This window comes from Varanus komodoensis, unplaced genomic scaffold (assembly GCF_004798865.1).
Source record: "Varanus komodoensis strain SLA01 unplaced genomic scaffold, ASM479886v1 scaffold10, whole genome shotgun sequence".
Lineage (NCBI taxonomy): Eukaryota > Metazoa > Chordata > Lepidosauria > Squamata > Varanidae > Varanus > Varanus komodoensis.
In genome coordinates, this window is record NW_025335269.1 from 872,296 (window position 1) to 888,109 (window position 15,814).

General features: G+C 43.1%; 1 protein-coding gene across 6 annotated transcripts in view; it reads left to right on the forward strand.

Annotated features, from left to right (window-relative positions):
* Nucleotides 1-15,814, forward strand: part of MOCOS (molybdenum cofactor sulfurase) — a 194,708-nt gene that overhangs the window by 62,903 nt on the left and 115,991 nt on the right. For all 6 annotated transcript variants that reach the window (XM_044452221.1, XM_044452256.1, XM_044452210.1 and 3 more), the window contains one exon: nt 10,882-10,958. In XM_044452221.1, the coding sequence (XP_044308156.1) occupies nt 10,882-10,958 (77 nt within the window). The remainder of the gene's footprint in view (nt 1-10,881; nt 10,959-15,814) is intronic.

A 15,814-nucleotide genomic window follows, 5' to 3' on the forward strand; every position in this document is an offset into this window, starting at 1 on the left:
ATTTACATGCTGAAAGAAGCCCTTTTTGTTGCTCTTGATATTCTTGGCAAATCTCAGCTTGTAATGGGCCTCCTCTCCCCAGTATACGAGTCATGTGACCGGTATTATTAAGAGTCATGTGATCTCTGCAGACACAAATTCACAGTTTTGAGAACTGTAAAACCAAGCATTTGTAATAATATCTTCTAGATAGGAAGAATTACCCAGTGATCTTACAGAACCTCTGGAAGAACATTACATTCTGAATGGATTAATGGAATTCGTTTACTGAAAAATTTAAGCATTGCATGTCTATGCAACCACATGAAACACCATTAAAAAGTAATCCATCATGAAATAATCTACCATTATTTCATGATGAATAACATTTGGAACATAATGCATCTTAAGTAGACTGCTATCTTTAGAAAGATTTTTTCCTCAAAAAGCATTTAAGATCCAATTTAAATTTTCTAAAATTTGATTTAAATTGTTAAAATCCATTTTTATTTAAAAGCATACTTTGGTTTTTATGTACCCTGCACTGAATTGCTCCAGAACACACAGTTCAGAATAAATAATGCACAGTTTGTATCCAACTCAACAATTTTATTTTAGTGAACAAATTCCCTAACCATTTGTTCTATCAATATAAAGTGACCACACCAGCTGTCGTGAGGCTGTAACTCACATCTCCAATTAACTCACACAGCAGCCGGCAATAAAACTAAAGACTTTTATTGCTATTTGCTACAAGATTTACAATGCAACAGATAAGCTATGGCAAGGAGCTCCTTGCAGCTCAGTTGCCCCCTCCTTTCTGAACCCTATCGGAAAGGTCATGTGGATTTCAATCTTCTCTCCCGTCTTTCTGTTCGTGGGTGGGACAAACTTCTCTCTTGTCATCTCAATTGGTCTAAGCAATGCAATCTTTTCCTGAGCTGGGCGTTCCCTAAATTACCTGCCACGTCTTCCTGTTCTCCAGGAACCCAGCAGCTTCACAGTCAGAAGGCAGCGAAGCAACTTGTTCAAGCACCTCAGAGTCCAGAGGAAGGGAAGCTGCACCCTGCTCAAAAAACTCAGAGCCAGGATGTGGGGAAGCTACTTGCTCGGAAGCCTCTGACTCGGGTCGCAAGGGTGGGGGGCGTTTGAGCCCTGGGCACCAAGTATAAATCCCCCTGCTCCAATGCCTGACTCTCACTGTGAGCTTCTGGCCCTCTCTCGCGTGCCAACACCTCTGCCGAGCCGTTAGGCACAACACAAGCATGGGTATATCAGATATAATAAGTGCATACACTTGTATATATGATGTATACAATGCTTAGTTGTATATTATGCATATATGTATATGATGCATAGTTATTCTATATTGCCCTCTCTATACATAGCTTGCCAGGAAATATTATTCTAAATATCCTGGTTACTCTGATTCTTTTTATCTTAGGATACTTTTATCCAATTTATTCAATTTTATCTCCTTGACTACAGCCAAATACTGTTTGGTAGTTCTTACAGTGTGCGGTAGAATTAACCCTAAATGTTGTTAGGTTCTACCAGAATGCTTTTATTTTCTTTATCTTAATTATTGTAAATTTACTAGTACTGTATTTTCCTTATTTATAACTAATTGTAATTTTGTGTTTTATTGGCTGGTCAATGACCAAATAAAGAATTGATTGCATAGTTAGGTATGGATATAGTATTGGGATTAAGCAGAGAACACTGTAACAAGGTGTTAGTATGAACTCTTCACAGTGTCTGATACAGTTCTCTGAATAAGCAGCATTAGACTAGGTAGCTTTCACACTGTTTCCTTTAAGAAACCCTGAAGCCTGGTAAGGGCCTCAACAGATAAACAGGTACCAAGTCCTGTCACCTGCTCACTGTATATATTGCATTCCTTGAATAAGGATGGGCTGAAGGACAACTAGGGCAACCAATTTGACTTTCCCTCCTTCCTTTTCCTCTTAGCTGACTGCTTTGAGCCTTTTCTAGAAGAAAGAATGATAAAGGCTTAGAGTATAAAATCTATGACATAGCTAGATAGAATTGGTTTTCAATGTGAAACCAGGAGTTCACAAGTGTCGTACAAGAAAGCCTGTAAGCCTTGCTTTGCTTCTCTACTGCTAATTTGCACACACGTTTTATCAATATATTTGTGGTCAATAAACTTTAGTATTTATAACATAAGTGCTTTTTTCTTCCTGAATAACCTGAGATCTGAGGTAGGAGTCCTTTGCTGAACTGAATCTCTAAATTCAGTTCAGAAATAGATACATCAGAGACTGTAACTTTTCCCTTATCCATTAGTTACAAGCAATGCTTAATCTATTCTTTTACTTGCTCATGGGTGGTTCGGAAGGCTGTTTCTTTCCCCTCTTCTCACCTTCTTTAAAGCACTGAGATATGTTCTCTTAAAGCTTGTTCACAGGACTTGTGGCTGTTGTAGTCGTGCAGGACATGTAGCTGTTACCTAAAAAGAAGGTACAAAACACATCATGCATCTTGTTTATCTTTTATTTAGTAAAGCATTTTCAAGCTTTTACCCTTGTGTGTATGTCCTTCATTGACATTGGTACAGGCTCTCTAGAGCATGGGTCCTCAAACTACGGCCCACGGGCCGAACCTGGCCCGCCACACCCATTTATCCAGCCTGCCTCAGAGGTTTTGGACTCCCCGTGCCTGCCGCTGCCACCGCCTGCCTCACTCGCTTGGAGATTGTTTTGGACTCGCTGGGAGATCTCTGAGCAAGCAAGCCACTGCTTTGCTGCATGCACTCGCTGCGTGGACGCACGCCGCCACTGCCCTGTACCCACCACTGCCACCTTTCAACTGGCCCCCTGTTGAAAAAGTTTGAGGACCCGTGCTCTAGAGGCTTCTCACTAGAAATTAAAAAATTGTTGATGACAGTCTACAACAGAGAGAAGTTATCACTATGTCTTTGAAGGAAATGCCTGCTGAGGTGACCAGAAAAGCCACAAGTGCAATCAGGAAGCCATTCCAATCCATCAGCCTCCTAGGGTGGACCATATTAATTGCTCCACTACCTCTGCAGATATCTAAGTCTCAGTAAGTCTGAATCCCACAAGGTGTTCATGACACAGAAGCTCCTTCCCATCAAGATCCTGGTCATTCTACTCACCACTTCAAACCCAGATCTAATGTGTGCTCTGCTAATTGAGTTGAGCAAGTTACCTGTGGGAAGAGATACATGGCTGCCATGAAGGCCATAAAGTCCTGAGGTAGAGCAGCCTCATATGTATGTTGAATTCGCCCCAGAGCAACAAGCCATGTGGATTCCTGCACCATCCTGGCTAGTGGAGGAAAGGAGAATGTTGGCAGCAGGATGAACAGTTAGCAATTTGCACACAACACTTTGCAGATAAAATAACTTATTTCCATGTCAGCTTGGATGCAGTTTGGTTTCTGCTTCTGCAATTAAAGTGGATACCTTTCATCTATAGAGACCAAGGATGTGGACAGGATCCTTGGAGATTCCCTAGTCGCCTCTTGGACCCTTTGTGTGAAAAACCCTCCTTCTCTAACTTCTATTAAGCAATGTGACCTGGCTGTCACCACTGAGTGAGTCTCCCAACTAATACCCAGGAGATTGAAATCTCCCATAATTACTGTGTCCCTCCCCCGAGGTATCCTTAGAATCTGATCTATCAGGACATCATCCAAGGTCTCAAGTTGACCTGGAGGTCAATAACATACCCCCACTGTCAGGTTCCGTTCCTGGTCAAAACAACTTAGTTTCACCCAGACTGCCTCTACCAAATCCCCATCTGTGCTGCATTCTATCTCACTGCATCCTATCCCTTCCCTGACGTATAAAGCCACGCCCCCACCTCTCTTTCCCTTCCTGTCCTTTCTAAACAGGTGATACCCCTCTATGTTTACATTCCAGTCTTGCTTTTCATCCCACCAAGTTTCTGTGATTCCCACCAGGTCATACCCTCCTATTCCCAGGAGAGCTTCAAGCTCTTCCTGCTTATTACCCATGCTCCTAGCATTGGTGTACATGCACCTCAACTCCTTCCCACCGCTTCCTTTCCTTGGAGTCCCCAGCCTCCTCCTTCCTCCCATCTTCCCTGATACCAGCCCTCTCTTTGTAGGAGTACTGTCAGTCCCTGCAGTACCTCTAAAACCCTGCTCCCAGAGCACTGATCCTCTCCCCACACTTGTCCAGTGTGGACAAGTTTCTGGGGGACCTGATCCCCCCGCAGCTCAGTTTAAAGTCTTCCAGACAAAGCTTGCTAGAGCATCTCCAAAGGACCTTTTTCCCAACTTCATGAGGTGCAACCCATCCCTTGCCAGAAGTCCATTGGCAAGAAACCAGGTGCTGTGGTTGAGGAACCCGACGTGTTCCTTCTGGCTCCACAACCTAAGCCGGTCGTTCACCTTGACGACCCTCCTATCCCTGTCTGGTCCAAATCCCTGGACCGGTAAGATATATGAGAAGGCCACTGGACCATAAGGTCCCTGAGTTTTTTTTCCCAAGGCCTCAAACTCCCTGGTGATCCCGGTGATCCTGGTGATCAGTATATTGATGACATCTAACTCTACCTGTGCCAATATTTGTGACTTCTACATCCAAGGAAGCTATCTAACTTATCAGTGCCCAATGTTAGCAGTGGACTAGATGACAGCAAACAAATTGAAGTTGAATCCAGACAAGGCTAGGTTGTTCCTGATCAGCTGAAGGCAGATCAGGAAATAGAGACTCGACCTGTGCTGGATGGGATTAAAATCCCCTTGAAAATTCTGGTGTGCTACTGTTGTTCTGGTCTTTCTGCTCCCTGTAGTCAAATTGTCAAGTCATATTTTAGTCAATTATCTTTAATGCAAACTATCAACAAACAATTGTCTCAGGCAGTGTCCTCTTGCAGCCAAAAGACAAAAGTGCCAGGTAGGCTTGGCATAGCATACTATCTCCTCCAGTTAGTTGCCTGGTTTAGAGCACTCTGGGAGAGAGAGTTGTCATGAACTGTTCTTAAGCTGAGTGGGCTTTTTCAAGGTTTGTCTTTCCATTGGGTCATCTTGTTGGCTGTGAGTCTCTGTGAGGATTGTGTATGACTTGGTGTTTCCCCTCTCTTTTCATTTGAGACATAACTCTTGGATGCTATATTCCCACTCCTTTGTTCCCTTCATTAGGAGACTGTACTCCCAGCTTAGCTGACCTCCAAAAGACCTTCCTTCTCCTGCTTCAACACCTTTGGCATCTCTACAACACCTTCCTGCTCTTCCTTCCTGCCTGACTTAGATTCAGTTTATACAGTATGTCTTGTTGGAGTGCACATGTAGAAGAGTTGGTCCAAAACCCGACAGCAACTTGACTGTTCTCAGTCCTGATCCTGGAGACCCAAGTTTCAGTGATAGCCAGGAATATGTTTGCAAATGCTAGCGGACCAATTTCTGGAGTTCTCAGACCTGACCACAGTGACAGCTGGCTTAGTTACATAAAGCCCCATAAAACTTCAAAAAGCATGTTATCCAATATTAACTTTTCCAAGTTTTAAGATCTGAGTGGGGAGGACTTTGTTCTGCTCTCTATACATTGGAGGCAATCTTGAGATGGCCTTTTTGGTGGCTTCTCCCAAGCTAGCTTTTTCAGACTGCATCTAGACTAGCAAGGGGTAATTTACAAATTGCTGTGAAGTTCACTGATTCAGTGCAGCTTACATGAGTCTCTTTGATAAGTTTGTATCACGGGACAGACTGTGACAGATAAACATTGTAAAACTAGAAACAGCATGCATAAGTAGTTCCTCTGTTTCTGGCATTATTGGCTGTTTCACTCCACCACCCTTTTTTGACAATTTGTGAATTTAATTGGTCTAGTGCTAGTTAGAGCACTTCAGGGAGTGGTCTGGGCAATAGTTATTGAAGAAGGCTTAATTGACTCTTTATGACAATCTCTTCTTAGTATCTTCCTTGAAATCTACCAATGCATTTAGCATTTAGGAGTGTGCGTGACCTGAGGTTTCTTTGTCTACAGAGATTAGAATTTTAACAATTCCTATTTTAATTAATTTACTTAGTCCCTTCTGAGACTTTGTTCAAAGACTACAGAAAGGATTAAGGTAACTATTTCAAATTAAGACTGTCTGAGGAATGGACACTTGTGCCTTGTTAGGGGTCTTCCTTGTGGGGATGTAAGGACTGGGTGGGTGGGGGATTTATCAGATACTTCTTTAAAGAAGAAAAAGGGTGCAGCACATGTATCCCACATATGAAATGCTGAAAGAAGAACATCAAACGATCTTTTCCATCCTCAGGTGTTGGAGCTCAGCCTTGGGGTAAATGTCTACCAACAAACATAGATAAATGGAACCATTTTGGAATAAGTGGATTTGTTTTCTTCTAGCACCTATTATTTAAAATGTATTATTTAGTAATATGCTGGTAGAGTCCCAAGCCAAAAAAAAAACATGTTCAGGTAGGAGCTGGGTAAACAATGGTCCAAAATGGATAAGTACCTATGAAGTGACTATGTGAAGTCCTACATGGGAAGGGAGGGGCAAAAAAGTAGTGAATGTTTTTCACCCAGGGATTTTTGGAAAAAATGGGGAAAGGACTTCTCTCTTCCCTCAAAAAATTTTTGTGCTCACTACCCACCTCTTTTGGGGGGATTTTCAGATCTTCACATGTCCAGAAATACTGGCTTTTAATACCTTTTCCCTTAATACCTTTTTAACCAGTTTAATCACTAACTGGTTAAAGAATACAAGTCAGTGAGAATAAATGGCAATTTGTCCCAGGGGAGAGATGTAACCAGTGGAGTCCTACAGAGTTCTATATTAGAACCAATGCTTTTCAACCCATTTATAAATGATTTGGAGTAAGTAGTGAAGTAGAGACTGTTTAGGGTGGTTAAAACTAGAGTTTTTGAGGAGCACCAAAGGGATCTTTCCAAGCTGGGAGAATGAGCATCAAAATGGCAAATGCAGTTTAGGCTAAAAAAGTGTAAAATTATGTGTGTTGGGGCAAAAAATCCCAACCTCAAGTATACTCTGATGGGATCTGAGCTAGCAGTGCCTGAGCAAGAAAGAGATCTTGGGGATACTATTGGACAACTTGATGAAAATGTTGGCCCACTGTACAGCTGCCATGAAAAATGCAAACTCTGTTAGGAACAGAATAGAAAATAGAACTGCCAAAATCTTACTCTCTTTATATAAATCTTTGATTCAACTGCACTCGGAATATTGTGTTCAGTTCTAGTTACCTTACCTGAAAAGGGACATTGCTGAGTTGGAAAAAGTACAGAAAAGGGCAACAAAAATGTTCAGAGGGCTGAAGCAACTCCCCTATGAGAAACAGCTACAATTGGGACTATTTAGCTTAGAATAAAGGTGAGAAAGTGAGACAGGATAGAAGTGTTTAACATATTGGGTGGTATGGAGAAAGTGAAGAGGGAGCCATTCCCCCCCCCCCCATAACACTTGAATTCAGGAACATCCCATGAAGCTGATTGGTGGGAGGGACTTCTTCACGCAACATACAGTTAGGCTATGGAGTTCACTGACTCTGAAAGTGGTGATGGCCACCAGTCTGGATTACTTTGAAATTTGGATTGGACAGATTCATGAGGGAGGAGGCTTTCAGTGGATACATGCTATCTCCTTTACCAGAGATGCATGCCTGCATACACCTGTTGCTGAGATGCTTGGGCAGGCAAAGGTCTTGCATCTGTCCTGCTTGAGGGATCTTGTGGGCAGCTGGTTTGCCACCATGTGTATGGAGTGCTGGCCTAGATGGTACTTAATCTGATCCAGCATGGCTTTTTTTATGTTTTTATGATAGAACCTTACTTGACTGAATGCTCTTGCATACAAAAGAATTTCTCCAAGTAACAGACAAGCATGTTGAGAACGCTGGACTAGAAGCTTCCCCCCTAGGTTTTGTTGCAAAAGGAATTTTTGTGTCTGTGTTGTAGAGCAATCAGTTATGTGGTTCTTAAGCTGTTCTCCCAGATGCAGGTTTACTATCTCAGATTTCCTCGTCTTTTCTTTCTTAGACTGTTCACCTCTTACTAAGGTGAGTTTGGAATAGGAGCTGGATTGAACAGATTTGGAAGGTGTCAGTCCTCACTGAGATTGCATTTAGGGAGGGAAGCATCATCTTGACCCTTTGCACACACATACATGTGCACGCACCCCAGTCTCCATGAGTATTTCCTGCCCCCAACACATACACACTGTGTAGCAGTTAAACTTGGGAAAAAGCTCCCATTGATACAGACAGGACTTTTTCAGCCTAATTGCTATGTCTGCGTGTCTGTAGGTACCATGTTGGAGAACACAGAGAGATTCTATAGTATTATTACATTTACATTTGCATTCTACCTGGTCCCAATATTGGGACTTTAATTCTTATTCATGCTGCATTCTCCATTGTTTTATTTCATACTGCTAATTGCTGTCTGTCAAATGGTTAAATAATTACTTCCATATTAAATAAGCCTTTCAGCTCTGTGGGTACTTTACCTACTGATTTGGTTAGAGGTTTTCATTGTTTTAAGCAGCTTGGGACCACAATACCTGTCAGAACACATCTCCCCTCCGTGATCTACTTGGACACTATGCTCAGCCTCTAGGGCTTGGGTACTCAAACTATGTCCTGGGAGCTGGATTTGGACCTGCTGCCGTCCATCTCGCCCCATGTGCAGGGAGGCAGCGGTTTGCTCACTTGGAGAAAATGATCTCCAAGTGAACAAGCCACTGCCTCGTGCCCCCGCCTCGCTTCGCCTCCCCTCACCCCGCCTCAGCGTGCATGCCCACATGCACTGCCCCCACCCCTGTGCCAGCCCGCATGCACCGCTGACACCACCTGTCCAGTCCACTCCCAGCACTGGTACCTTTCAACTGGCCCCCTGGTTAAAAAATTTGAGGACCCTTCCTCTAGGATTTTCTTCAAAATGCCAATTCTGAGGGAAGTGTGGAGGGTGGAAACTTCTAAGGGAAGCGTGGAGGGTGGATCTTTGGAGCAGCCTCTCCCAAGGCCCACCTGGTGCCAAATTGGTCATCTTTTTGGTGCCAGGTTACAACGGCCCTTCATGCCAAAGGCTTTAAAGATTTACTGTGCTACCCTTGAGGGGATTTAGCCATCTCAGGTGATTTTTTTCCTTTTACAGGGCCATTTTTACTGTATGCTTGAGCTATTTTTACTACTTTAATGCTGCCTTTCTTTTATGGGGTGTTTTATCGTTGTACACTACCCAGAGAGCTTTGGCTGTGGGAGTGGTATAGAAATGAAATAAACAATAAGAATAAATAGTATTGTTATGCAAAAAACTGTGAAAATACTTCTCCTCAAGTTAAATAACCAAGGCTACTGAGGTGATCCCTTTATTTATTGCAATAGATGGGGAGAGCCCGTCGTATCAGAATATGTCCAAAGCACAAACACACAAATCATCTCCTTTTGTGCCCTAACGTGGCCGCCATAGCCCTCCCAATTCCCTCATTGGACGAGGTACTAAGGGGGTACAGTCTTTTTGTCCACCTACTTCGTATCTCCCATCTCATCCCACTACCTACATCTACATACATCACATGTGCATTATGATTAGCCCATTGTCTAGTCAAGGTGTGCAAGTTCATGTTCATCAATGTATTATACCTGCGTGCTTATAACTACAAGTTCATTAGTTCACTCCTCTCTAATTTACTTTGTTCTACGACCCCCCTTCTCATAAAACTACTGGGAGGATGAGATAGGAAGTAGCAAACTTTCTTTCAAGCCAATTTATTTATTCATTTATAACATTTCTATGCCGCACCCATCGCCGAAGCCTCGGGGTGGCTCACAAAGAAAACTTTTTCTTTTTCTCCCCTCCACATTCCTTCAGACAGGCTTTATGGCTTGGTTGTTTGCCTCTCTGTTTCTTAATCACTGAGTTACTTCCTTCAGTATTAATATAAATACAGTCTTCCTCGGTGTATGCAATTGTCAATTGTCAATTCTAGTTCTTCCTCTGAGGTATTCCATGACTCATAAACTAAAATCTTGCAGCAAAAAATCAGAGAAGAAAATAATAACTTTGGTTAAAGATATCTTTTTCTAATTGGCTCTGGCAAAAATCCTGTTAGGTTGCCTTGAATGTTTGACTACATCTCCCAATAATAACAAGTTAGGTGCTGAATGATGGCTTGCCAACTACTCAGTACTTTTGACCTACTTATTTTATTATATAACGTGCCTGTATGCATATTATACCTCCAAATGATTTGATATGTTCAGACAAGACCTTAATGGGCTTCCTTCTACCCGTCTTCTTCTACTCTTCTAAGGTTGCTCTCTTCCTAGCTCCACCTCTTCCTGGTTGTGCTGGCCTGGATGGCAGCATATTCCTGGTACTCCAGCCTCTCTAGTTCCCCCAACCCTTGCTCTTTTCAGCCACCCCAGATATTCTCTCCCTCAGCACTCTTTCAGACACTGCCTCACATGCCTGCTCTATCCTCACTCTCACTGCAGTGCACTTTCTCTCTCCTCATCTCTTTTTTTTCTGCCTCCTTGCTCTTCTCTTCACAGCCTTGCCCCAGTGGAATAGAATTTGCTCTCTAAAATGGCTGGACACTCCTGATGAACTCTTCTCCAGATCCCTTCATTCAGTAATTCAGCTGAGTTGCACCCTGGGATCTTGGGGTTGTCGTGGTAACCATGAATTGTTCCTGGAAATGTCACAAAGGAGTGTGGCAACTGGCTTCAGAGGCTGGAAGGAAGTAGGCAGCCACTCAGCAACATGGAGGGGAGGGAGTGTGGCTATGTTTCAGGCTCACGTGAGAATTTGTGTAGATGTACATTGGAAATCATTTTTGCTAAATAATTTTCAAATATGTATGAAAAATTATATGAATTGTTTCAAACAGCTGATCTCAATCTGATTTCATGTAGGTTTGAGGATGGGACAGTTTCTTTCCTTGACATCATCGCTTTGAAGCATGGATTCGATGCTCTGGAAAGACTTACAGGTTAGTCTCGCATACAGGAGTATGGAAGTTAAGTAGTAGCAGCAGTATTGTCACTCTTTGTTTGTATAAATGGGTTCCTTGATTTTCTGGATAAAAAACTCTGGCTAAAAAAGTGGATATCAATGTTTTATATAAACAAAGCTTTAGAATGCTAGTGAAGCTTTAAGAGAAGTAAAAGTAGTTTAAATGCATAGTAGTTGTTTCACTAGTAAGAGTTTAAACTACTTACTTGAACTGTGAGTTTAAACTACTTTCTCCAGTCAGCTGAAAGCATCAGTCTGATAGCTCACTAGCAATCCATTTAACAGTTAAGATCTTGCTGGTGCCATTTTTGTTTCAGTATTTTTAAATTCCAGCAGACTTTTTAAAAATGAGAGTTTAATGCTGAGCAAACATTTTCTACCCATTTTTTGCTATACATAATATTAAAACATGCAATCCATCTCTATTCGTATTTACTCAGAAGTAACTCACTGTATGTTGTGGGCCTTTTGTGGGCCTTTTTTCTAGGTAAGTGTGTATACCAGGTGTGGAGAAACATTTCTGGTGAGATGGCCAAATTGGTCCTTGCAGCTGCATCCAGCAGTTGATGGGGCTGCCACCCAAAGTGGGTGGGACCACTGGTGGATTTTCACAGAGATACATAGTGCACTCATACAGACATACACTCCCTTTCCAGGACTACATCTTGAGGTGATCCATGAACAACAGCAGAATGGGCATTTTTCCTCCTACATGCAGAAAGAGGACAGCAGATCAGATATATGTCCTTTCCCCTATCCCCGTACTTAGAGAGGACGTCTTTCTCAGTGCTGGGAAGCAGGCATTTTCCATGAGCAGTATCTCCAATCAGCTGCTGACCAGAGGAAAAAGCCTTTTGTCTGTGAAGAGAAGTTAGGGCCTGGGAAAGAGGATGGAAGGCCAGATAAGGAACCAGTAGTGGTGAACACGACTGCAGCTTTACTATCTGTGAAGGAATGGGTGTGAAATGTGCTCTGTTCTTCCTAACTACACTAGTACTTTGGCTCACAAACTTAATCCATTCCAGGACTCTGGTCATGACCCAAATTGGTTGTGAGCCAAGCCAAATTTCCCCATAAGTTTCAATGTAAATAAGGCTAATCTGTTCTGTAACTATTTTTTTTTTTTTAATCAGAAAAACTTGAAGCAAAGTGACAAAGAACAACAAAGATCGCGGCCATCTCCGCTCACCCTGAGCACAGCCATCTCCCCTACCCCAGCACAACCGTGATCACACCCATCATCCTTGCACATTCAGGCACACTGGGGGGAGGGGAGACACGGGCATGCTCAGATGGGGAAGCGTGATCATGGGCATGCTTGGAGAGAGACGTTTGCAACCGTGAGAGAGCTCGAGGGGAGACAGGCGCGATCGTGCTGGTGGGGAGATGGCCGAGATTGCGGTTGCACTCGTGCAGGAAAGACAGGCATGATCTTGGCCATCTCCCCCCCCCCCCCCGAGCACAATCGTGATCGTGCCTGTCTTCCCTGCATGAGTGCAACTGCAATCTCAGCCATCTCCCCACTGGGGGGTGGAGGTGGGGGGAGATGGCCACGATCGGGGTCGCCACCCAATGCAGAGTTCATGACCTGAGTCAAAATTTTTATGAAATTTTTGTTCATGACCCGATTTGGTCATGAACTGAGGCATTCGTGAGCTGAGTATATTCCAGTCTCAGATGGATCTCACTTTATATTTCAGTCTCAGATGGCAAATGTATGTAAAGATCTCTCTAATAATCTCATAAACAATTAAGAATGTTACCTGTTTGAGGAGACTTGAACAAGTAGCATGCTTACACAGCAAGTATTAGTTTTATCTCTAAGTTTGTGGACAAACTAGTATGTCAAAAAATTATATGAGAAGCAAACACACTCTTGTGAGTGTGAGGCTTGGGGGTTCCTCCATGGCTTTCATATGTTAAGTACTCCAAGGACCTCGTCTCCTGGCAGCAGCACAGAGCAAAGATTTCTGTGTGGTTGTTGCTGGCTTATGGAACTTCTTCCCAATGGAAATATGATTGCCCCTCTTCCTGGCAACTTTCTACATCCCTTTAAAACATAACAGGCCTTAAGTGCTTCTGCAAAAGGATGTGGCAATTATTTCTGTGGGATTCTATTTTGATGATGTGGTTTTAAAAATCATATAAGAGTATGGTTTATGTACTATTGTCAGTAGGTTCCAGTTAGCAGGCATTGTTTGCTATAAAAACAATGCATACTTATATCCAAACATATACTAAATCAAAATAGCTAAATTAATCTTATTTTGCGTTTTTAAATGGTATTAATTATTCTGTAAAAGAGCTCTGCACTGCTGCCCTCAAGTGGACAGAACATTTTGACTTAGGCTATATATGAATTTCTCAAAGTCGTAGTATTGCTTTAGCTTTTGTGGCCAGACATTCTGCTCTAGAGGGGCATCCCATGAAGCTGATTGGTGGGAGGTTTAGGGCAGATAACAGGAAGTACAGTGGCACCTTGGCTCACAAACGCCTCAGTTCACAACCAAATCAGGTCGTGAACAGAAATTTCATAAAAATTTTGCCTCAGGTCGCAAACTCTGCATCAGGTGACGATCGCGATCGCACCCACCTTCCCTGCATGGGTGTGATTGCGGTCGTGCTGAGGGGAGGAGATAACCACGATCGTGCCCGTATCCCCCAGCGCTCCCACAATCACGCTCCAGTCCCCCTGCCATTGTGCCCACGATCTGCCAGTTTCCCCCCCCACCCCTTAATACAATCATGGCCATCTCCCCCCCCCCCAAGCATGATCGCTGGGGGGCGAGAGATGGCAGGGATAAAAAAAAAAAATAGTTACAGAACAGATTAACCTTATTTACATTGAACCTTGTGGGGAAATTTGACTTGGCTCACAACCAATTTGGGTTGCAACCAGAGTCGTGGAACGGATTAAGTTCATGAGCCAAGGTACCACTGTACTTCTTCACACAGTGTATCGTTAGACTGTGGAATTCATTGCCACTGGAAGTGATGTCCACCAATCTGGAGGGCTTAAAAATGAGATTGGACAGATTCATGAGGGAGGAGGCTATCAGTGGCTACTAGCCTTGCTGGCTATGTGTTACCTCCTTTCCAGGGGTGGCATGCCTGCATACATCAGTTGCTGAGGGTAGGCAGAGCTCTTGTATCAAACCTGCTTGAGGGAGCCTGTGGGTAGCTGGTTTGCCACTATGTGTATGGAGTGCTGGATTAGGTGGACCTTTGGTCTGATCTGGCATGGCTTTTCTTATGTTCTGATTTACTAGGATTTGTGGCAGAACATAAAAAAGAATTCTGCTGGATCAACGCAAGAATTCATCTTGTCTAGCATCTCCTTTCTAGTAATGTCCTTTCAGGTGCTTCAAGCAGGGCGTGAAACTAAGAGCCTACAAGTTGCTTATTTCCTGCCAGCAACTGGAATTCAAAGGTGCACTGCCCCGATCATGAAAGTTTCATTTATTTATTATGACTGGATCTATCCTCCATGGCTTTAGAGCTGTGTTGTTAGGATCTGAAGCAGTTTCCATCATCTAGACAGTCAGAAAATTAGATTATTTTTAAGGATCTCTCCAGACTTCATTCCACTTGTGCAAGGAAGGATGAATGCAACCCCAGAGTAAAGCATCTGATACACATATGTAGAACTGCATGATTCAGAAAAAGCTGGTCTGCTGCCAGATCCAGAGGTCAAATTCATAGAAATCTAAACTCACTTGAACCCATTGCTGTTTTCTCAAACATTCTTATTTATGGCATAACCTTTGGGGTTGGTAGGCACTGTATCCAGTATTTATAACCACGGGTATCAACTTGACCTCACATCTAATTTGGCAATGCTGTTGCAAGAACCAATAATGTCATCCCTATCTGAGTATAGCTCCCTGTTTTAGCATGTTGCAAATCTATAAAAGTACTGGTAGTCCCTGGGTTACAAACATCTAGGTTATGAACAACCTGTACTTACAAATGTGTGGACTGGCATAAAGCCTATATGAATATCTCTCATGAAATTCTGGGAATGTCACTAGGGAACTATGTGACACATCATCAGTGGCTGTGTAGTTCCATAGAGATAGTCACAAAAACTCATTTCCTTTGACCAAGTGTTTTTACCTTCTCCAATGAGCTCTTCAACACCTCAAACAACACATTTGCTCCCTCTTTTGCATAATCCTTGTTCCTCCATCAGGAACTAGAATCCGAAGAAATGCTCAGCCTGTGTACATAGATCCATTGAGCCTAATTTGCCATGGATTAAAGTGTTTTGAATTTAATAAGCAGGCACTGGACTATATTGCCCTAGCAGCCCATTATCAGAGATCTTCAGAAGATAATGAGGGATTGGTAAGTCACTTTTAAAGATATAAGTTGTTGTGCATGTGCATTCTGGTAAGATTCCCAGGCACACATGAGAAACTGCCAGTTTTAGCAAGGCTGACAGCTCAGACTCTGATGATGAGATATATGAAGGGGAGTTGACTGACTCTGGCAGGCCTGACAGCATGGATTCTGATAACAAAATGGTTGTTGTAATGCACATGGTCCCAGCTGTAGTCTCTTCTGTGCCTGCTCAGCACAAGATTATTTCAAGAACAGAACAGGGGCCTAGTCAACCCACTTGTGGGAAAGAACAACAACATTGGGGGGGAGGGATTTAGAGATGGGGAGTCTCTCAGATGGAGAACTCCAGCCTCCTGAGAAGATGGAGCCAGAATTCCTTTGTCACATCTGCAGGGTGGCCCAACTGGGTTCTCTGGTTTCACAGAACCCTCCTTCTCAAGACAGGCTCAGAAGTGTTCATAAGCAAAGCTTTGGATGAACAGAGGCAGA